This window comes from Arvicanthis niloticus, chromosome 22 (genome assembly GCF_011762505.2).
Source record: "Arvicanthis niloticus isolate mArvNil1 chromosome 22, mArvNil1.pat.X, whole genome shotgun sequence".
Lineage (NCBI taxonomy): Eukaryota > Metazoa > Chordata > Mammalia > Rodentia > Muridae > Arvicanthis > Arvicanthis niloticus.
The window spans coordinates 10,047,295-10,071,409 of record NC_133429.1 but is presented as its reverse complement, the minus strand read 5'-3'; the positions used below and the strand labels follow the sequence as shown (position 1 = coordinate 10,071,409).

Here is a 24,115-nt window from a genome sequence, read left to right as displayed (position 1 = left end):
AAGGTTGGCAAGCCCAAGGGCTATGAGCTCCAAACTTATCCTGTGTGTGATGTGTGGATCACCCCAAACAACACATTCTAGGCAGGAAGAGTGGTCTGCTCATGGACTTGCCTTCCTGGGGCTGGCTCAGAAGCCCCAAACAAGCCCATAAGCCAATATCTCTGGACCCGGCAGGGCCTTATGCAAGAGAGGAGAAGGCTAGAGGGGCTCCTGAGAGAGACAGCCAAGTTTTCGAAGTCTCAGGCTATGAAGGGTGACTTACCAAGCTGTAAGAGGGACCAACCCTAGGCTGGGGTACCTCCCTGGATGGTACCTCTGACACTTGACTACTGTGAGGAGCTGAAGCAGGGGATGAGAACACTGCTAAGGGGCCAAGCTAGGCTGATTCTAGCTGCTCCTTCAGCCCCATGTGGTGACTAACCACAGATGTGTTCTAATAAAACTTTATTGAGAGTAGCAGGCAGCAAGCAGAATGTGGTCACAGGACAGAGACAGGCACTTTATGGTTACCTGTTCAGAGGTAATGGGGAAATTAGACAACAAATGGTAAGCGTATTTGTGATTTTGTTACAGATGGCCAGAGTCCCCTCTGTTACTGTTACTGTCTGGCTCTACCACCATCAGATATGCCCACCTCCCTACAGCCTTGCCAAGAACACATTTTATTCAGTTTTGAGGTTTTGCCAGTCTAATAGGTAATACACAGTACACAAGAATCAATTCATGTTTTGTTTCTTGAGTCAGGGTCTCATGCATCTCAAACTTGCCCTGTTGCTGTGGAATGACCTGCAACCCTGATCCTCCTGCCTCCACCAGTGCCCCAGCCCTGGCCTTGTTTTGATCTTGAGGACTGAACATCAACTGTTTCTGTCATGAAACCATCCACAGGTTGCTTCACTCTCCAATCGTTGGTTCCCGACCGACAGAAGTTCTTCACAGGTGTGAGGAGTCAGCCTTTATGTATACTTTGTAGGTACTGGCTACAACCGGCTATTGGAACAGCTATGCTTGGCGGTGACAATGTTGTTCAACCCAGCTGTCAGTCATTAAGAGGTGGCACCATCCACTGGCATTGGGAAGAACAGACTCACTCAATGGAGAGGCTGGGACTGGAGAGGCAAAGTAGGAATTAGCATAGACCATTTAACAGTGTCGTGGGAAGCCTCAGAGAATACAGTAGACTCTGACACTGAGAAGCTGAGAAAGAACGAACCTGGGAAATAAGGAAGGGGAGCCCTCTGGTGTAGGGATGAGAACACGGGCAGATCCCCAGAGCAGAGCTAAGACAGGTGCCAAGCTCTTCCATGCACTTGGGTGACAGACAACTTCCCATCATGTTGTGTGGTGTTGTGTTAAGGGGACTCTTTTTGGTGGGAATTAACCACTAGATTTGGCACAATACAGACTGTTGGTGACCTGGATAAGTGTACTTTATAGAACTGTTGGGGACAGGTCACTGTCCCCAGGACTAGTGGTGACAGTAGTCAGCAGTGCATGCAGTTGCCTGAGACTGAAGGAATTTGATCTAAGGCTGGACAGAGTGGGCATATGTCTTTATCAGGCCATACTCCATGGTTCAGGGCTGGGGGGAGGAGAGGGGAAAGAGGGAGGAGACAGAGACAGTGAGGAACAGGAGACAAATTCGAGCTATGTTTTGTCAGAGCCAGGCTCTGTCTGGGAAGGACTGATGGACCCAGTGTTCTTTGTGGGATGAAGGGAAGACAGGAGCTCTCACAGTGGAGTGGTGGGCTGCAGGAGTGGCTGTCATTGGAGCCCAGTTCCGATGTTTCATGAACACAGGCCACCCTGGACCCTTCCGGGGGATTTCCAAACACGGTCCCTGTTCTGTAGTTAATTAAGAAAGTAATTAAGAAAGAAGCGACCACGGCACAAGAAAATGCTTCTCAGATTTTATTCTGATTTGGGTTTACAGCAATCCCAAGGGGCCAGATCCCACTCTTAGTGGCAGACTGTACTTCAGACACAGGGAAGGTAGGTACAACCCCACCACCTACGACTTTTAAAAGATGCATTTGGCTACATCACAGACACTCTCTGGTGTGACTTTTTCTGATATCTCCATAAGACATGCCCCCATGTGTTTCTATCTTATTAGCTTCTAAGAAACTTTGGAAATTTCAAAATAAGTGGATGGCCAAGAATAAAAAAATATGATCTTTTTTGGCTGTGTATATAATGTGCCTGGTAAATGAGTGGAAAATGAGTTTTGGAAAGCAGGGGTTTGTGTGGCATAAAAATACTGTTTATTTACCTAACACCAATAATAAACTTTATGGGTAAATCAAACTTATATCCATACACAGAGATCCAGATTTAACAGTGTGTATCCCTTCACAACACATTTAGTCTATTTCTGCCCACTTCATGTGTCTTAGACATTTTGCTGTTCTGAGAAAGGTTGAGAATCAGCCTCTCTTGCTATCCTGCCTGGCATAGTAGATCTAGGATGAGGGCTGGCTCTTGGAGGCCTTAAGAAGTGAGGCATTGTTTTTTAGTCTAAAAGTCTTCATTATAAAATAAAAAATGTGTCATAACGTAAATGTTCATTTACAGTCTCTCTGACCTTAGGAACAGGAATAGCTCAGAGGTGGTCCACATTAGGTAGAGGCTTCCCTGCTGGTAATCTAAAAGACTAGTAACACTTGATTGGGCTTTCTCTCGGGTAACTAGGTGGACACTTTGTACATCTGGGGGTGGGACACACATGTGTCTGACAAGATCTACTGGTCTAGAAGAGTCTGTCCACTGCGTAGCTATGAGCTCTTACAAATGTCACTCTGCATTTCCAGGGCCCCCTCATGAAACACAGACAGAAGTCTCCACTCAACCCACCTGCAGGGTGGTGCCATCAGCACCACACGCAGTGTCTATTGCATCTCCGTGTGCTTGGCATTGTGCCTACCACTGCTGGCCGGGCTAACACTGGGGCTTACTCTGTATATTTTTTGTGGGTTAAAGAAAATGAATTCCAGTAGGCTAAGGCAGGTGGATCTGAAGTTTAAGCCTAACCTGTGTAAGACTGTCTCAAAAAAAAAAAAAAAAACCCACAAAAAAACAAAACAAAAGAATGTACAACCAAATGCAAAACCCAAATTCACAAATGCTTTTATAATAAAATGAAAGACAGTATTCATTAATTTTTTAAAAAATAAAATAATCTTTGCAACTAAATATTTATTCATCAACTTAAACTTTACGCTTATTTTGTCAGAATGTTCACTCTGTGACACTAACTCTCCAAAGGAGAGACCTCGTAATTCATTCAGTTCTATGCCTTAAAAGTTTGATTATAAGGCGGGAGAATTGAACGAAGTTTAAAAATAAGCAAAAATATACAACTCTAAACCACAGCCTCCATAAAGACTTAATAAGAATACTGCCTCAGGATATTTACAAGCCACCTGCTACTTACACAATAGCACAACCTCGACATGACAATCAATGTCATGCAGATTTTATTCCCTCAGCAGTTTAAATTATTAAATATTTAACAGCCTTGAAAGATTGTACAGCAGTTTTTTTTTAAGTGCTAAGTGATCTAAAAGTGCTTACTACTGAGTAGCCAGGGGTTAGGTGCTTACAATATTGGCCAGGTGGTCCCTGTAGATGAAGCTCTGATTGGGACATCCAACAGGCAGGGTGCCTTAAAGGGCAACAGGACCACCTGCGTTTCCCAGATCTTAGGTCTGCATTATATTAAATGGTAGTTATTTTTGAAAAATAAATTACTTTGTCTCTGTCTTTCTCTGGTCTGTCCCGCACGCACACACGCACGCATGCATGCACGCTTGCCATCTTGGGCCCACAAATGCAGCTCAGCCCATCTTCTGCTTTAATCACGATGATCGAGACTGCTCAGTGCTTTTAGCACCAGGAGGGGAGAAGCAAAGCAAGAGGACCAGCAAGCTGAAGGCCTGTTGGGACAACACAGTGACCGCCCCCACCTCCCAACCCCACCTCCGCAAAAGAACAAGAAAGTCTACTCAAAGGGTTAGCTGTTGAGAACTCACAGAGCTGAGCTGAGCTGAGCTGAGCTGAGCTGAGCTGAGCTGAGCTGAGCTGAGCTGAGCTGAGCTGAGCTGAGCTGAGCTGAGCTGAACGTTGGCACAGGGCAGTTTTAGACATGGGTACAAGTGAGCTGGTTGTTAAGTTTGGTGGGATGAGTCTTGGGGGTTAAGTGACTGGTAGCCTAGCTCCCAGGGAAGAAGGCCTAATGGGGACGCTCGGCTGGCACCAGTCACGGTCACGTCACAGCACTCTGTAGTGTGACACAGCTGTAAGACAAAGAAGGCTAAAGCTCCCTTGCCTCTAACTGTGCGTTATAACTTAATAATAAAGTCTATTTCTGCTAGGTCTGTGGTTTCAAAACTAACTCATTGTAAACATCCTATATTCTTTCCTAAATTAACTTTAAGAATGTGAGCTTGTATCTATGTCTGTGTCAAATTATTTATTCTACAAAAAGCAGCACAAATACCGTTCATTGTGGTTTCGGCACAAATTCCTTAAAAAGTTCATTAAGGCCATTTATGGAGTCAGGGTGAACCGCAGACTACCCTGGCAGAAGTCACAAGACAGATGAAGAGCCTTGGGGATGGGCAGCAATGGCTGCCTGTGTGACCCCACGACAGCTTGTAGGTTCCATTAGTCTCCAACGTCTCCATCTCGGTCTCCAATAAGCCAGAGAAAATGGAAGCTTAAGGCCAGCAGAGCAGTCCCAAGCAGATCACCCAGTGCTGTCAGGTACGGGATGGAGAAACTGTCTGGGTCCTTTCCTTTCCTCCAGAAGCGATGGACCATCCAGTCAGCGATCCACAGCAGGGTGAACACCTGAAAGAGAGGACCAGAGATGAGGCCGGCCACCTGCATCTCCCTGCCCTCGATAGGCCCACGAGCCTCAACTGCTTGTTTCTGGAAGGAACAGCATGTGTCCAGGTCAAGAGGCAGCTAATTAATGAGAGCATGCTCTTTCTAACAAGCATCTCGTGGACTCCTGAGATGCTCATCGCGTTGAACGTTTCACGGGCTGCACCTCCCTTCACCTCGCTGCTGGTGAACACACTCAGCACTGATCTCTGCCTGGCATTATAATTGGCCAAGTGCTGTCATTCTGGCTCTGGCACCTTTACCAGAAAGAGGGGGTGGTTGTCCACATCAAAGATAAGCTCCAAGAGGCAAATATCAGATTGGCTCGGACTTCTGTCAGAGACATCACACACCAAGCCCTGCTGCCCCTTTGGGTGCGGCCAATGCTCCTTCCTGTGTCTCTGGCAAAGGCTGCCTTGCGATCATACAGAACTAATTCGAACTATCTGTTTTGGGTGTGTAGGAAGCAGAGAATATTAATTAGAATCCTGAACTTCTGTGTTGTAGAATTAGGAATTTGACTTGTGATCCAAATCCAAGCTTGTGGGGCACTGAGAAGGATTGCCATGAGCTCAAAACTAGCCCAGGCCACGGAGTGAACTCAAAGCCTACTCTATGAAGATCTGTCTCAAAACCCAAAGGTTTGGATTTGAGTCTCAATTTGTTCTTAGGGAAGGTTTCTTATGAATCTAAATGTCTATCACTTATTTGAAAGGGAAAAAGAAAACTCACAACAAAGCCTTAAAAACTCAAAGTAGCAAAGTGCCAGCAACCTGGACCAGTAGCCCAGCAGTCCTGACTCAGAGCCCCACAAGCTTTAGAGCCCGCCCCTAGAGCTGGTTGGTCTAAAAGCAAAGCCTCTGCTCCACAGAAGGGAGTACATTCCTCATATCCTTATGCTGGTGGCTTGTGTGTGTGTTTGTTGATCCTGACCTCTCGAAGGACTTTCAGGAGGGAAGGATGTTGTGTAGATGGGGATGCCAGTCAGCTTGGGTCCTTGAGGTTGGTTACAGAGACCCCAACAGTACATCTCTGTGCATTCCTCTCACTGATGCCTGGGTGGCTGAGAGCACCTTTGCAGTCTAGACTGCAGCCTGAAGGAACTATATGACCTTGCGATGGAGGTGAATGTCCAGAGGCCTCTTCAGGTTCCACAGTCTGGCTGCAATGGCGCTTTGGTGGCAGCGGCTGCTGCAGTCTTGAGGAAACATGAACCACAAAGGAAAACATAATTCTCTAGAAATGATCTCAATTTGAAGGAAACCTCTGAGGCAGAAAAGAGAACACAATAGCATTCCTAACAAAACCTAGTAAGATGCAAGAGGCCAGAGATCAGCAACAGAAAGAAATGAGAAAAACAAATTTGGGATTTGAATGGAGACTTCGGAAAAGACAGAAAAGAAAACCAATGGGAGGCCCTCAGAGCTGAATGGGGACCCCTTGGAGCTGAAAATGTCAATCTATGAAGTGAAAATAAAAGAGAATACTTCCATGATAGGTCAAAAACAAAGGTTTTAGAATGAACCTAATTAGACAGCAAGACAGACAGACCACCTTTAAGACACATGGAAAACTTTTAGCAAATAAATGCCTCCATCATGGTAACTCTGGAAAGTAAAGCAAAGGAAGCAAGCATAAAACCCACGTTGCAGACTGGTGAGGTGCTCAGTGGGAACAGTGTTTGCCAGGGGAGCCTGACCACCTGATCCATCCTCAGAACCCAGGTGAAGGTGAAAGGAGGAAACCGTGCTACAAAGCTGTTCTCTGACTCCCATACACACACCGGGGCACGTGAGCACCCCCACCATAAGACACACAATAATAATAGTAACAATAACCTAGTTCACAAAATAATAGGTGAAGTCGCCCCAAGCCTTCTACGATTCAAGATGCTCAGAGGCCTCTAACTGGAGAAGCGAGACAGCATCACTACATACATCACGGTCGAAGTGGCAACAGTACAATGCAAAGAGAAAATCTTAACAATAGAAAGACGTGTCCGTCACATTATAAGCAAGGGTCCATTAGACTGAGAGCAGATTCTTACAGCAGAGCTCTTAGAAGAAAGCTTACAGGCCAAAGGACAGTGAGATAACAGAACCAAGTCATAAGAGAACAAAGATGCCCTGCCAACCAAGGATATACCCAGCAAAACTAACCTTCAGAATCTGAAGAAATGAAGTCAGAAAAGCAGAACCTGAGGAAACTCATCACTATTTAAGAACTACTTATAAGAATCTGTCATGAAAATGCATGTGACAAAATTCCCTAGAAGAACATACAAATAGAAGAGAAACCTTAGCACAACAGAAAGTTACTAAATCATAAAGAAAAAGTCCTATAAGTGAGCAGTGTGCAATTAGCAAACAGTAGAAAAACGGTTCTCAATTATTAATAGTAACCTTGAGTCTACACAGATTAAACTCAACCAAGAAAAACACATGGGCTAAAGGATTAAAAAAGAAAGCCAGACCACACTACATGCTGTCTGTAAGAAGACTCCCTTCAGTGAAGATGGGCATCGTCTAAACGGGGAGGCTGGGAAGCAGAAATCTCACACAAATGGGAACCAACGGGAGACAGCAGAAGCTGTCTTCAGCAGAAACAGCAGACCTTAGACTACATAACATAATGAGACAGAGAATGTCATCATGAAAGGAAGACAGGCCTGACAACACACATACCCAACATGTGACCCCCAAATACATGAAGCACATGTCAGATGTAAGGGAGACATTCTAATCCACTAACAATGGGAACACTAACCTTCTGGTTTTAGTGGACAGGGCAGCCAGAAAGAAAACCAACAAAGAAATACCAGGGTTTAAGCAGAGAGCAAATGCTCAACCACATGTACACACGGCGTCGCTCAGCAGCAGCAAACCACGTGCTCTGCTCACCGGCCACACATCTCCCAGGACACGTCACAAAGAGGCCACAATGAAACTATATTAAATATATAGGAATACACATATACATATATGCATTCTCAGACGACAATGGACTACATCTATGAGTCAACAGGTGAGTTCAGAGCACTTACACATACAAAAGGCGAGGAACAGCTTCTAGAAGACAATGGTGACTGAAGAAATTAAAAGGGAAGGTTTGAAAAGTCTAGCACACAACAGAAAGGCATCTGTTGGCTGAATGATCAATGTGGACAGAAGCGTAAACCAAAGTTTTCAGAGAATAGGGCTAGCTCGTTCTATGATACTGCTGTAACACGCTAAGTATATTTGTATAATTCTGAAGTTCTGTGTGATACATGTGTAATTTACTAATTCCTGGTATGATATACTATGGGTGAGGCCAGCCTAGAATCTAGCTTCTTTAACTGTGTGTCTCAACCCCACATGAGTTATACAACTAAATATGGAGATCTCAAAAGACCTGGCGACAGGAAAAGGCTTCTGAATATACAATTACCAAAAATTAATTCAAATCAAATGCATAAGGACTTTGAGGCGTTTCTGTGTTCCATTGTGCATCAGGTGGTGTCACTGCAGCCTTGATTCTGCATATAAGACATGTGCACTGTGCAGGCCTTCACTCTCTACAACACTAGTGAATGTTGCTTCAAATGCTCCAGTTCAAATTTGTGACTGTTGTATAATATTATGGCTAGTGTGTGTGTGTGTGTGTGTGTGTGTGTGTGTGTGAGAGAGAGAGAGAGAGAGAGAGAGAGAGAGAGAGAGAGAGAGAGAGATGAATTTTAGTTTGGGATTAGGACAGAATTTCTGAGATGAGTCTAAGCATACCCTTTCCATTTTGTACATATATTCAAAGTGGTATTTCGGCATTGATGTTTACAAAACCAAAATACTGATCAATTCTGGGAGATGGTGAAGACACTCTACATCCTGCAGAACCAAAGAGCAAGCCAAGATTCCATCCCTTACACGTGACCAAGCATATCCGTGTCATTGGCATGAGATGAGAAGTAGCTTTTTTAATAAGATTTGTTATTGTGTATGCACATGCATGTTTGTGCATGTTATGAGAGGTGGCACATGCCACTGTGCACGTGGAGGACAAACGACAGCTTTGGAGAGCTGGTGGTCTTCTCCCACCTTTACGTGGGTCCTGGGGATCAAACTTAGGTTGTCAACTTTCAAGACAAGCTCCTTTACCTGCTGAGGCATCTTGCTGCCCTTCCACCTATAACTAATGGTAAAAAAAAAAATAGTTTATCAAATGATTGTTTTAAAATAAATTTTGTTATGATCTATCTATTAATCCCTAAATGTACTATGTAACCCTTGTTTTAATAGAGCCATATACCATGGTCACATAACAATTTCTCAGGAGAAAAGAGGTCACAAATGAAAAACGTTTATGAAGCCCTGATCCAAAACAGACATTGAAGTGACACTTCATGACATCATCAATCTGTCACCTAGGTCTATAAATAAAGTTTTATCAGAACATAACTCTGCTCTGTCCTTATTTTCTGTTGAGTCTACTTCTGAATCCTTGTGTTTTATTACTCCTAAGATTCACTTGGAAAAACTGAATCAGATTTAAATAGCTCTGCAGTTGTCCCAGAGAGGCAACTCCCTGAGCTCTAAGAATCTAAGACATCCAAAGAGGTTCACCATACATGAGCTGATGTAACTCCCAGACCATATTTATAATACAGTATGGGCTAGTATCCCTCACTGGCACAGAAAAAACTAAACAGACAGAGTGTAAGAAAACGGCTCAAGATTGCCAGCTCAGAGCATTAGTGAAGGAAACTGAGGGGCTACTGTGGACCACACTCAAGGTGGCCCTGGGCTACTCATTGCCAGCTCAGTGTAAAAAGTCTACAACACACAAAAAGATGAATCTTTATCAAACACAGGAGAAAGATAGGCATGGAAGATGCCCGGCAAGCAGAAAAAGAAACCAAGGTATGAAAACCAAGGTAGTTGGGGAGGTCCTCAAAGACAAAGAGAAAACACTGGAAGAGGAAGAAAATAAAAAGAATAGGAAGAGAAGTGAGAGGAGGAGCAGGAGACAGAGGAGGAGGAGGAGGAACAGGAGGAGCATCAGGAGGAGGAGGAGAGGGAGCAGGGGGAGCAGTGGGAGAAGGAGCAGCAGGAAAAGTGGGAGTAGAAAGAGCAGCAGGAGGAGGAATGGGAGGAGGAGCGGGGGGGGCAGGAGGAGCAGCAGGAGGAAGGAGAAAGGAGGGAAAAATCTAAAGAGAAACAGAGGAAGAGATAAAAGCCAGAAGAGCAAAGCTGTTCGCTGCAGTGGCACAGGGCACAGTAGCTACTCAGTGGATCCAGTGTTCAGGTAGTTGAGAAGATGGCCCCACCTGTGGAGCACTTGTCTTCTAAGCATGAAGGCCTAAGTTCAATCCAGAACCCATTAACAGGCCAGATGTGGTATTACACACTCAGCACCGCAGCACTGCAGAGCAAAACAGGAAGATCTCTGGGGCCCAGAGTCTCTGTGGCCAGTCCTTAGCTAGTTCTAGGCCAATGAGACAGACTAAGTTTCAAAACAAAGGGGTGGGGGTCATGTAGGAGAATGACATCCAAGGTGGTAGTCAGGCCTCCACACACATGAAAACACACATGCATCCACAACAAACATGAATACATACATGTAAACACATACAACAAGAAAATGTAATAAAAATGTTATGTGTGCCGCTGACTTATTGGGGGAGGGAGGATGTGTGTCACGGCACACATCTAGGGGTCAGAGGACAAGTTGGTTCCCAGGAACACGATGCCAGGTTGCCAGGCTTGTGTGGCAAGCAGCTTTAGGGCAAAGGTGATGGCAAGACAGACTTTCCTGGGTGCCAGCACTTCAGGGAGTGTCTTAGTTTGTTGTATCAGTCCTACTGAACAGAAGAATGCTTAAGAGGCTTTAATTAATGTACATAATAAGAAGAATCTTTAAAATGAGTGTAATAAAAATTGAGAGTAGCCGGGCAGTGGGGCGCACGCCTTTGATCCCAGCACTGATGGGGCAGAGGCAGGCGGATCTCTCAGTTCAAGGCCAACTTGGTCTAGAGAGAGTTCCAAGATAGCCAGGGCCAAGTAGAGAAAGCCTGTCTTGAAAAAGGAAGGAAGGAAGTAAGGAAGGAAGGAAGGAAGGAAGGGAGGGAGGGAGGGAGGGAGGGAGGGAGGGAGGGAGGGAGGGAGGGAAGGAAGGAAGATAGGTAGGTAGGTAGATAGATAGATAGATAGATAGATGGTATTAACAGTTGTTTTGTGTTTATCAAAGCTTTTTTTCCAGGTAAGAAACAAACACCCAGCTTACAGGTTGAGTAAGGCTCAGATCCACAGACATAAAACCCAAGTTCCCTCAGCACTGCCTCGCAGCAGAGAGGAACCCTCCATCAGTCACGGGAGCGAACACTGGCTCACTCTCCCAGAGGACAACTGTCTGTACGTGTCATATGCAGATTCCATGTAGAGGACAACTGTCTGACCATGTCATATGCAGATCCAATACAGAGGACAACTGTCTGTACATGTGATATTTAGATCCCATGCAGAAACAATGAATTGCTCTCTTCTCATTCCCTGAAGTATCAGGATAGAAGGAGAAACTTTTCGGGGCTAAGGACCGAGGGTTCTTCTGCTCTCAGGTCCCCAGATGCTCCCATAAGATCAAGAGCAAAACCTTGGGGTCCTTATGGAAAGCCAGAGAAATTCTTCTCGGCATGTACTGAGAGGGAAAGCAACACCCCTCACCACATCATTCATGTTCTGAAGGAGCTGGACATGACCTGGAGGAGAGGGGTGGCCCTAAGTCTCAGACAGAGCATACCATGAATGACAAAGGACAGGCCTGGATGGCAGTGTGTCAAAAGCCTATGGCTGAAGACAAACGTCTGCAACTCTACAAAGTGCAACACTTTAATATGGCTCCCAAACATTAGAAATAAGACGGTATTCATACGTCAGCACAGGCAAAGCAAGGACAGATGACAGGTCAGGGTGCCGACAGCACCAGAGCAGAATGGAGTGGGGTAGGAGTGGTGAGTGGGTGGCACTTACATGAGTGCTTTTATTTATCATTCTGAAATATCCGCGTCAGGTAACTTCAGGGTTGCTGAAGCTGAGCGGTGGATATGTGGTTAGCCATGAGCGCTGAGGTGGTGGGAACCCACTGACTGAAGGGGCATCCACCCTGGGAAAGGCAGTGTGCATGTCTTGTAGACACTTGGTCATTCCAAGTACTAAGTGAAGACAAACGGTATCGTTGCAGAGGCTCCACAGTGGTCACTGCTGCTGTCCACAGAGGATGGCCCCAAGTCTCTGTTGCCCTAACCTCTAAAATGAGCTACTGTCACCAACCTCACAGGGCTGGGTGCATCACTGAACGTGATGCCATCCATCTAAAGCTGACCCAGTGCCAAGTTCACAGTAAGTGGTCCACAGCCTCCACCACGGTCTGCACCAACAGCGCAGAATCTGAATCGGAACGGAAGTGTGAGCACCGGTTTCTAACATGGCGAGTGCTGTGACATTTCCTTTGTGCCTCAGAATGAGAGGACTTGCCTTTACAGTGTTGTGAACTACAAAGGGAAGAGCCTCTGCCACACAAGGTCACACATCCGCGCTGACCTCTCCTTCCAACTTTCTCTTCCATACTCTTATTCTATTTGCTCTGTACAACAGGCCACAGAATCAGGTCAGCTTCTTACGTGGCTTCTTCTTAAAGACATTATAAGGACTCTAAACAGTTTTACATTTTTAAAACTTTTTTTTTTCAGCTAGGCAAAATATATCAGTGCTTTCTCGGATCTCTGAGTGTAAATTACAAAAATCATGGTGAATATCAGAGCCTTCTTAATGCAATATGTTTTGCCTCAAAATTAAATCATTCATTAAGGAACAAGTGCCTTCTACAGCAGATACCAAACCAAGGGTACACTATGTTTTAACATTGCCTGCTCTTTATGAAATATGCATAACTTCTCTGGGTAAATAAGCCTTCTAAAAGGCAACTTTGTAGCCCTGGCTAATTATGCAAGTTATAAATGCATTGCTTAGAATTTAAATAAATACGTGAGTACAAGAACATATATTTGCTTTGGCCGCTACTGCCTCTCTCGGCCGCTCCTCCTCTGAGCTCAGATCAACATTCGCATGCATTGGCATTCCTTCAGAGCTGTGGTTGCCAGCAGCAGCCTTGTCCATTGTGTGACGAAGGGTGATTGCTTTGGGGGAGGAATGCTCTGTAATATGACACAGATAAACCGCAGAAGCAGAAATGAGGGCAGTCCTTTCTAACTTGGAGCTTTGCAAAGGTTGAATTCATGCCCTCTGAACATAGCCTCAGTCTCCAGGCTGAAAACCACCCACTGAATAAACCATTTAAATACTAGAGAGTCTCTAGTATTTAATTTAGAGAGTCTCTAGTATTTAAATGGCAGGGAGTAACTCAGGATTATCACTGGGCAGGAATTCAGACTCCTCTGATATTTAGATGAAATGTCCTTCTGACTGAAGGCAGCCAGAAAAAGAAAGGTTTATGCCTATAGATAAATACACAGTACAGCCAGATCCAGTCAGACACCCCTCCCAAATGAACGTGAGTCTTGACTTCTTAGAAGCATTGCAAACAAGTCATTCATTGAGAACAACTTCAAACACTTAGCAAATTTTAGAAAACAATGTCTTTTTGTTGTTTTATTTTTGAGGCAGTGTCTTTTTGTAGACCAGGCTGGCCTTGAACTTACAGAGACCCACCTGCCTCCACCTGCTGAGTGCTGGGATTAAAGGCGTGTATCATCACCACTGCAGCTGACTCTGCAGCTGTGAGAGGCTGCTCTAGTTCTTCTGATCTCCTAAGGAGAGAAAAACCTGCAAATTATGCTTCTTGGTTTCCCAAGCAGCTGCAGACAGGCTAGACTGCCAGGTTGCACTCAGTAAGACTCTGGAGGTGTATGGGAAAGAAACTTTTGCTTCTCTTGTGGAAGTTCGGTGCTGTGGAGCCTAGGGCAGGCTTGAGTTCTGAAGACCTGACCAGACTCTACATTCCTCCTTCAATCACCAAGTGCAAGCCCTGGGAACAGCTGCTATGACTGTGGTTTGAGCCTGAAAGCCAAGGCAGCTCCCTTCCCTCACACAACTCCCCCTCCTCCCATCTGCTAAGGTGTAACAACGGTTTCCAACATCCCCCTCCTCCCCTCACATCTCAGACACTGGTGTGAGCATCAGTCAGACAAAGGTAGTAACATGTCACGCATGCGTCATCCCTGTGAAGAGTATGAGGGCACAGGTCAAAAGTCAACAAGCCAGCCAGGCGCTCACACATGCAGTATTTAAATATACCTGGCCTTTGTTCACAGACTCTGCAGACATTTTCCTAAGTTAAACAACCTAGGAAAACACCATTTCACTCTCGATTGTTTAGTTTCAACAGAGAGTGCACAAAGTCCTGAGTGTATTAATAGTCTTCAAGCCAGGCATGGTGGTCCGTGCCTGTCATCCCCCAATCCCCATACTTCTGAGGAGAAAGCAGGAGGTCAAGATCAACTATGCAGGCCAACCTTGGCAGCCTGAAACCACACCTCAAAACAACACAATCTTCAACATTAATGTCCTATACAGATCTTTTAATGTCAGTATATATAATAGTTCTTATTAATTTTCTTTTTTGTATTATGTATATTCTTGAAAAAACCATGACTGTTAGACAATACAACATGCTATTAAAATATGCACGAATTTTGGAGAGAGGAAGCGGTGACATTTTCTTTCACAGGGCTACAATTTACTGTGTACATTTAAAACTTGATTTGGGAGACTAGGAGCATAGCCCAATGGGACAGCACAACTTATTGCACTGGAGGCCTACAGTTCAAATCCCCAGCACAAAGAGGTTAAAAAAAAAAAAAAAGTAAAACCTTATTTTGAAAAGTGACCCATAATATTCAAACATTCTCAGGAAGTCCATGAACAAAGTGCATAAAACTCCAGAAAACCCTCAATAGCATACCTCAGATTCAATAGTCACAGGCCAGAAATCAGCTAAGGGCTCAGTTAAAAAAAAAAAAAAAAAAAAAAAAGAGTGAGTAGGGGCTTGAGAGATGGCTCAGTGGTTAAGAGCACTGGATGCTCTTCCAGGGGACCCAGGTTCAAGTCCCAGCACCCACACAGAAGCTCACAAGTGGCTGTAACTCCATTCCAAGGGTATCTGCCGCCCTCTTCTGGTCCTTGAGGGTACTGCATGCACACGATGCACAGACATGTAGGCAAAAAAATACACAGGCGAAAGAGAAAAATGAAAAGAAAACTTAAAAAGTAAAGAAAGTATCTAATATTCTCACAAGGCCATGATCTAACAGTGAAACACGATGCTCAGAAACAATTACAGAAAAAAAAAAAAAAAAGCCCTAAGAATATACTCAGTGTGGCTCCATTCAGAACACACCAGAGACAAAGAGATCCAGATACACACAGCCCAGCATGAGGAGAAGCACAGCCAGGAGGCTATGCAATTCGGTAACAAAAGGCGGGGCAGATTATAGCTAATAAAGAAAAATACAGGCGTAACACGGTGGCTCATTCCTGTGACCCTGTGTATCTCAGAAACAACACAGCAGCAGTAACAATGTTAGAAATGTTTTTGACATGAGTTGGGAACGGTGAAAAGAAGCCTGTCTTTTCAGTGGCGTGGGGAGAGCACAAAAGGACAGGATGGAAGATAACCCAGAAATCGGAAACTGAGAACACGCCTCTTTAGGGAAGCAGCGGCTAGTTCTCTGGACAAGAGGAAGAGACACTAATTAATCCAGTTAGCATTCTGGAACAGTAATGGGGCACTGGGGACAGCTCTGAGAAGCCAGTAGCTTCTGTGAAAGCCCGGCAGCATTGGCTTGGGTCTTAAGATGGCCCAGTTACGTGTCCCAGCATCTGTGGTTCTAAATGCTCACGTGTCCCAGGGTCTGTGGATCTAACTGCTCACGTGTCCCAGGGTCTGTGGATCTAACTGCTCACGTGTCCCAGGGTCTGTGGATCTAACTGCTCGTCTGAATGCCAGGGGCATTCAGTGCCAGATACATCTACATTTGACTTGGCTACAGGAATATTTAAGACAGAGCATACAACATGCTTCCACATTAGCGAACTGTGACCTACCTGAGGAGCGTGATGAGAAAGAACACTGAGTCCCTTCTGAAACTAAGATCAAGATGAACCTTCAAAGGCTCAGAGAGGAGGAGCATAGATGAGCCGAGCAAAAGAGCGGTTAGGGACACCAAATACATCAACTCTCACACGGCTCAGATGTTAAAGCATCTGCATCGCTGCAATGCCTCAGTCACTGGTACAAGGTCTTACTTGTCCTTGTGGAGCATGTGCCTGTGACTTCAGGAAACTCTTCGGTTTGTTTAATGTGTGCATTTCTGGTCTCCAACTGCTCTGTCACTGCTTTGAGAGAAGAGCCTTGTCAAATGTTTCACCTCTTACCAATACTAGTTATATTCAGTGAATCTTTTAAAAAATGTGATTATTTATGACTAACACGTAAGACACACGAGTAAGATGTCTGGAAAATTCTGAGAATAAAACACAGCTTTCAGTAAAATTAGAATCTCCATGACTAAATACTCATTTTGCAAGTATATATTGGCTGAGCTTGCAATGATGAATAAACCACAGTCCTTGGAAAGAGCCTGACCTGGCTACATCCCCCTTTCCATCCCCCTCTCTATCCTCATCTCCATTCCCCATGCTCCATCCCCCCACCCCTCTATCCACTGTAAAAGTAGAGGGGACTTAGCAATGCTGGCAAGACCTAACCCACAGAAGCTCACAATGGGGACGGCCTGTTGACTGTAGGTTTTGTGTGCCTGCACAATGCAGGCCCAGCTAAGACCACTGACACGAAGTTCTATGTCACCGTCCTTCGTGTTCTCACCTCTATAAATCCCATGTCCTGAACATCCCTGCTTCTGGCCTTTGCCTCAGACTCAAGGTCTTCAATGCCAGCCAGGAACTAGGAATTTCTGAGGAATTTTATGCCAACCAAGGCTCTACTCCCCCAGCCCCCTGACAGACATGCCTCGCTGGGCCAGGAATGGTGGTGCTGAGGCATGAAGGCATCAAGCCTCAGGAACAGCCGAACAGTTTGAAGTTGTCAACAACAAAAAAATTGGCTCCTTACTTTTGCAAACATACTAAATAAAACAGTTCAGGCCCTGAAGACATGATTTAATTTCCTTAACCCAAATAATTACAGCTGATAAATAATAATTAAAGATACTAAAGTGGGGGCTGGCAAGATTGTTCAGCAGTTAAGAGCCTCTCTTCCAGAGAGAGGGTGCTGGGAACCCAGCACCCACAGGTCAGTTCACACCTATCTGTAACTCCAGCCCATGGCTTCTGACACTCTCACACAGATGTGCACGCAGGCATAATACCAATGAACATAAAATAAAAATAAATAATTAAGATAGTGAAGTGTCTTTGAACTTTCTTTTGACCAGCCAAAAGCACTGCTAACATTTCAGGCTGAACAGAATTTCCAAACTACAGGGAAGCAGTCTGGCTGCTCTGCAACCAGAGACAGTGAAAAGCCCTGAGTCCTTCTGTAAAATATATCTGATTATTATGATTATTATTTTTTTGTCTCACAGCCATTTGATGTTTACTGTTCAGTGTCTTAGATGCTTTTGTCTGGATACTGTCCCAGCAGATGTTTCTACAAACGACTTGACACAAGGAAAAAACGCAGAGAAGAACGGCTGTTAACTAACACTTTAGCTGGGAACAAGCTCCCCACAAACCACAGGCCAAGGAGGAGCAACGGCGGTGAGGAGGGGCGTCTGCAGGGTGAAGACCAAGGGCAGGAAGTGAGACAAACCGTCTTCACACTCCCAGGAGAAGACTGGCCTGTTCTCGGCCACAGGAGCTAAACGCCCTAGCTAAGCTGCCCGGACCACTCTACCAGCCTGTCACCACGTGGTAAAAGCTGTCTCTGATACCAAGTGACTGCTCCATCATCCTTTGACACCATTGCTTTAGGAGACAAGGTCTCTCTGCAGCCTAGAGTTCTTGGAACTGCCCCTGCCTTAGATTCCCAAGTACAGGATCACCAGTGAGTACACTGTACCCAGCTGCTCTCTGCTTTATAACACTGCTTTGGCACAATTGAGCTGTGTTTGTGTGTCTGTGTGTGTGTGTATGTATATATGTATGTATATATGTATGTATGTATGTATGTGGTATCATACATACCACATACATACATGTGTGTGTGACTTTCTTCTAAGTTAAATGTGAAATTCCAGCTGCGTTCAGAGTACAGACAGGAAGACCCTAAGCAGAACATCTGGGAAAATTCTGCTTCTGCTTCATTTCTATGGGTCCTGACAAGACTGAGAGAGACCCCTTCCCCAGCACCTCCCTGCCCTGGAGTCCAGAGTGCTGCTCCCCCATAAGATGCAGTCATGTGACTTTCTATGGGCACCCAGGCATTCCTACATAAAGCTCCACTGAGAAACATGAACTTAGGAAAGAACCTGGATATGAAGATCTTTCCCCTTAGCTACCAGAAGAGCAGCCTGATATCACCACATACCAACAGCCATAAGACCACAGTACCACATACCAACAGCCATAAGACCACAGTACCATATACCAACAGCCATAAGACCACAGTACCATATACCAACAGCCGTAAGACCACAGTACCACATACCAACAGCCATAAGACCACAGTACCATATACCAACAGCCATAAGACCACAGTACCATATACCAACAGCCATAAGACCACAGTACCACATACCAACAGCCGTAAGACCACAGTACCACATACCAACAGCCATAAGACCACAGTACCACATACCAACAGCCATAAGACCACAGTACCACATACCAACAGCCATAAGACCACAGTACCACATACCAATAGCCATAAGACCACAGTACCACATACCAACAGCCATAAGACCACACACACAACATACCAACAGTCATAAGACCACAGAATTTCAGATAGGCAACTGAAGACTCCTTAGAAGAAATCTCAACAATCCACCTCCTTCCTACCAATCTAATCTCAATGTAGATATTGTTATAATTAGAAGAAAAGTTAGGATCTATGTACTTCCTCCTGCCATGACATCTCCTTTTTCTTCACAGGATCCCTTCAACCAAAGCTGACAGCCAAAACCAACCAAGAAACAAAGGGAGACCAGTCACATGGAAAGAATAAAGCAACCAGGTGTGGGGTACATACCTGTGATACCAGCAACCAGAAGATGGTGGCAAGAGGGTCAAAAGATTGAGGCCAACCTCAGCTACATATCAAATCAACTCTAAAAATTAATTAAGAAAGAGTAAGAAAAGTCTTTCTAATTGAAATCTGATAGATTGAAATCCCAAAGAACAAGAAGCAATGAAGAAAGTGGGTGAGGGTTAACAAGGCCAATACACACCCTGTGGTGTTTGAATAGGAATGGCCCCATTGACTCCCATAGGGAGTGGCACACTTAGTGGGTGTGGCCTTGTTGGAGTTTGCAAGGTGTGTTCTTATTGGAGGAAGTGTGTCACTTTGGGGGTGGGCGTGGGGGTCTTATAAACTCAAATTTGGCCAGTGTGCCTTGCTGCCCATCTCTCAGCTCCCTCACAGAACCATGTCTGCTCCACACCACCATGTTTCCAGCCATGACCATGCACTAAAACTCTAAAGCTGTAAGCAGCAACAATTAAGTGTTTTCCTTATGAGAGCTGCTGTGGTCATGGTGTCTCTTTATGGCAATAAAAGCCAAATGAAGACACAGCCCCCTGGCTGCGTGGCTCTTTCCTTTAAGGGCCATGTTTGAGGATAAGCTATGGCCCCATCATTTAATAAGAGACACAGCTACTCAACTATTACAGCTACCATGCAAGGTGAATGAAGTATGCACATTCTGCACACAGGCAGCAAGACTCCTGGGAATTAATAACTTCCCGAGACAAGGCTAATTAATTGCTTTGTGGGTGGCTGCCCTGAGTTCCACGTGAGACCAGGCTGTCACTGTGGGGCTCTGGGCTACATGATGTAGAGGACTGACTCGGAGGAATGCTGCTGTCCCACTGCCACACAGGGTGGCTCGTTGCTCTCTATAGCCACCAATGTTGATGTGGATGAGAACTGAGAACTAAAACTGCTGTGTTCCTGAGGGAAGTGTGAGGAGACCACTGTCTGCCCATAGTACCAGCCTAAGAATATGTTTCCATGGTTCCCATTAGCATTGTGGGGATGCTCAGAGCGAAAGTATACAGGTCAACAATCACAAGCTTTCTTTCTCATAAAAAGCAAATGTTATTAACCAATATCCCGATATTAAGTCTTATTATGTTATGAAGGGCATCATCTACTTGTTTAAAGTGGGTACGGGATTCGTTGAGAATAATCATTTAGAATATGAATCTTTCATATTCTAGTATGACATAGATTAAATTTTATAATTTGTATGTAAGTGTAAATTTCAAATCTGAGATATAGTAATAACAGAAATCAAAGAACCCTGTCTTTTAACTTATGTTAATAAGAAGCACATACATGTTGCTAAGACCAATATATTTGCCAATAGTAACTGAGCAGCTACAACACGGAGCCTTTGATCCTGTCTTTAAAATATCCAAGTATTTTCCAAGAATGACGGACAGGAAGTTTACAGAGTTCAGAAGACAGCAGTGTTAAGAAGAAGGTAAGAACGCTTCTCTCACTGCCTCTTAACGTGTCTCACTAGGATGTGATCCTCAGAGACGGTGACAGGGACAGGAACAGTGTTCTCGGTATCTTTTGACAGTGACTAGCACACTACCCGATAAAATTCTGGTATTTCTCATTTCCAGCTTCACATACTGAGAATCTGTTGTCACTTTACATTAAGGGAAACATTATTTAAGATTTCTTTCTCAAGTCAGCGTATGTGTGGGTTTGTACACATGAATGCAGTTCCTGCAGAGGCCAGAAGAGGGCGTCAGGTCCCCAGGAGCTGGAATGATAGACAGTTGTGAGCCTCTGGATGAGACCTGACCTCAGGTCCTCTGGGAGAGCAGTGCTGCTGAAAACTACTGAACCATCTCTCCAGCTACAAGAGAAACGTTCTCCTCTCTCGGGGCAAAGGTTTTATAATGAGACTTAATGATAAATTTACCATGGAATGTCATTTGAGAGTGTTCATAGCATTCTTAATGATGTCATCTTATGAAATGAGCAGTGCCTAAAATAATTAAAAGCTCCTCTGACAAATGATTTCAAGTCATTGTTTATAGGCTGTGTGAATAAATGCTTCCTTGGGATTCAACAGGGATCAAAGGCTAGAAACGACCCCTTCTCTTTCTCCACTGAGATGCTTTTTAGCACCAAAACATTAAGATGGTTAATATGTTTATAACCATCACAATGAAAGGGAAGAAGATAAAATAGTAAAACAGACGAGTTTTTGTTTCATGTTTAGTCAATGCAAGTGGACTATAAAACACTGACTTCTCACACTGGCAGCACTCGGGGGGACAATGTCTGCCATGTCTGTCCTTGCTCAGTTATCTGGGGCATCTTGCTGCCTCTTCTAGGGTATGCAGCAACATACCATGCAGACTCACACTTCTGTCTCACAGACAGGAGATGCACACTTAGGATGTAAACACAGGAGAACTGGTGGGAAACGGACCAGGCAGCACTGCCACATCTTCTCAGCTACAGAGCCCAGGTGCTGACATGGCTGGCGGTGTCTTGGTGCCTTGCCAGGTTTGTTTTGCTGTCATGGCTCTATGCACTTGAGAAAGATTGGGAGTAAAATGAAGCACAAAAATAAAACAAAACCAAGCAAAATAAAACCAAACAAAAAACCAACCAACCTCGCAAGAAGACAGATTCCTTACAACTTAGAAGGCAAAAGTGTGAGGTCCATTGCAGAGTGGAATGCCAATCTGCACTTCTGACTTCCCATCTGCTGTGAGCAGTCAGTGGCACAGCAGCAGGACTTGATGCTTATGGAGAAGAACCCACATCTTCTTCAAGTTGTGGAAGGAAACACGCTAGGTGTATGAGAGTCAGACTGCAGGTATGATAGGACAATCTAAAACCAATGCTTGCACTGTCCACAGCTACTTGTCTCAGAATGAGTATTATGGGATGGTTGACTGATATCAACGTTACTGTTGAAGAAAAATCTGAAAAGCAGAGTGACTGATGGTATACCCAACAGAATGTCTTGCAGATGTCGCTCTGGCCCCCATGAAAGCATGGGGCTCGGGAGATGGCTCAGTCAGTGTCTGTTATGCAAACAAGAGCACCTGGGTTCCAATCCTCAGACAGAAGTCCTCAGAACAGTTATCCAAAGCTGAGCACAGCAGTGTGTGCCTGCAACCCTACACTGGGAATATGAACACAAGGACCCATGGTGCTTGCTGGTCAGCTAGTCTAGTCTAACCAGTAAAGTCCAGGGTCACTTAGATGCCCTGTCTCAAAAACTGAAGACTGATAGGAACACACCAAATCAACCTCTGGCTGCCACAGACATGCATACACACCACACACAGGTGCACATGCATGCATATAATACATGTACACAAAACACACACAGGTGCACATCCTTGCACATACATGCACAGATCACATACAGATACATATGCATGCATACACATGCATACCCACCACATACACATGTATGCACACCACACACACAGGTGCACATGCATGCACATACACAAAACCAAAATCATTCCAAGGCATACCATTTCTATCCTTTATTTAATAATGATAACAATAAGCTAAGTCTGGGGTAGCATCCACGGTACAGCCAACTACCCTAGTAACTCATTCATTCTTCTAAACAAAGTGACCGCCACTACCCTTCCACTTCTCAGAAGGAAAATGGTTTTGAGACAATAAATGAGCACATACTGGCTCCTCAACTCCAGCTCTGCAGGCCAGGATTTCGGCCAAAGGCATGAGATGCTGCATGTGGTGACACCCACCTTTAATTCCAGCATGCAGGAGACAGAGGCAGGTGAATTTGAGGCCATCCTGGTCTACACTGTACATTCCAGGATAGCCAGGGCTACTTAATAGACCCTGTCTCAGAAAGGGGGAAGGGCATGTAAGCATACTCTACGAATGAAATCTGGGCCTGGAAGTTAAGAGAGTCTATTTCTCTTTCAGAAGGACTTGAGTTCAAGTCTCAGCACCCATATCAGGCAGCTTACAACTGCCTATAACTAGAGCTCCGAGGGATGCACTGCCTCAGGCCTCTGCAGTAACACACGATACACACACACACACACACACACACACACACACACACACACACTCACACGCATGATTTAAATGAAGTCTTTATTTAAAAAAATGAAATGTTTTATAACTTTGGAAAAATTACTATTTTTGTCAACTTACAGGATGAATGATGCAAGGCAGTGGGGTGTACAGGCACAGGCACAGGCACAGGCACAGGCGGCACATCCATGAATTACATGGGGAGCACACACAGGAACCTACTCTAGAAATGGCTGGTCAGAGCAGACCTGTCTGTGTGCTTCCTTCTGGACTGAGGAGAGCAGCAAACACAGGCAATGATAACAACTATCTCTTCCAGCTCTTGGGCAATGCAAGGTCAAGGCAGCAAAAGCATTGGGAGTGAGTGTGCTGTTTACCAGCAGGGAGAAAGATGGCTCCCTAAGCAAGCGGCTGCTCTATCATCCCCGAAAACCTCAACACAACCAGTGTTTATACTAGAGCATACTGGTGTGTTCAGAGAGCGTCAGACTACAGGTCCTTCAACTGTGCTCTGGGGACTTAAAGGCAACCTCTGCAGCAAATCAAGGGAGAGATTTGTTGAGTAAATAGAATGTTAAAATATTAATAGTGGCTTAATAAAATCATAAGACTAGAAAGCATTATGGAGACATTGTAAAAGTCTCAATCATGCTGTAAATACTGGGTTATTTTAGAATCTACTCTACCCTCCCCTGACTTGGCACTGAAGGCCTTTCTGTATCAGGCTCAATCTGCATAAGGTCTCCTCTCTCCTGCCCAGCCCCCTCCCCCAGATTCTGTATCCACTCCTTTTCTGGCACAGTTCTGTGCTTTCTCTGGGAATTAAATCGAGATTAATGAATTACTAGAATCCCACATTGTGCTGCTCTCTTGTAGAAAATATCTGAGCACACTTATTAAATACTGTGCTAGCATGTTTATTATTAAGTAGTCATGAAGATAATAAAATACACTTTAAGCATATCAGGCAGGCAGAGGTTTGACTTTTTCTTTCTAT

General features: G+C 44.7%; 1 protein-coding gene across 4 annotated transcripts in view; it reads right to left on the bottom strand.

Moving 5' to 3' along the window:
* Positions 1-1,898: 1,898 nt before the first annotated feature.
* The window catches only part of Slc41a2 (solute carrier family 41 member 2), a 95,885-nt gene continuing 73,668 nt past the window's right edge, over positions 1,899-24,115 (bottom strand). For all 4 annotated transcript variants that reach the window (XM_076919838.1, XM_076919839.1, XM_076919837.1 and 1 more), the window contains one exon: positions 1,899-4,851. In XM_076919838.1, coding sequence (XP_076775953.1) covers positions 4,666-4,851 — 186 coding nt within the window. In that variant the 3' untranslated portion in view covers positions 1,899-4,665. The remainder of the gene's footprint in view (positions 4,852-24,115) is intronic.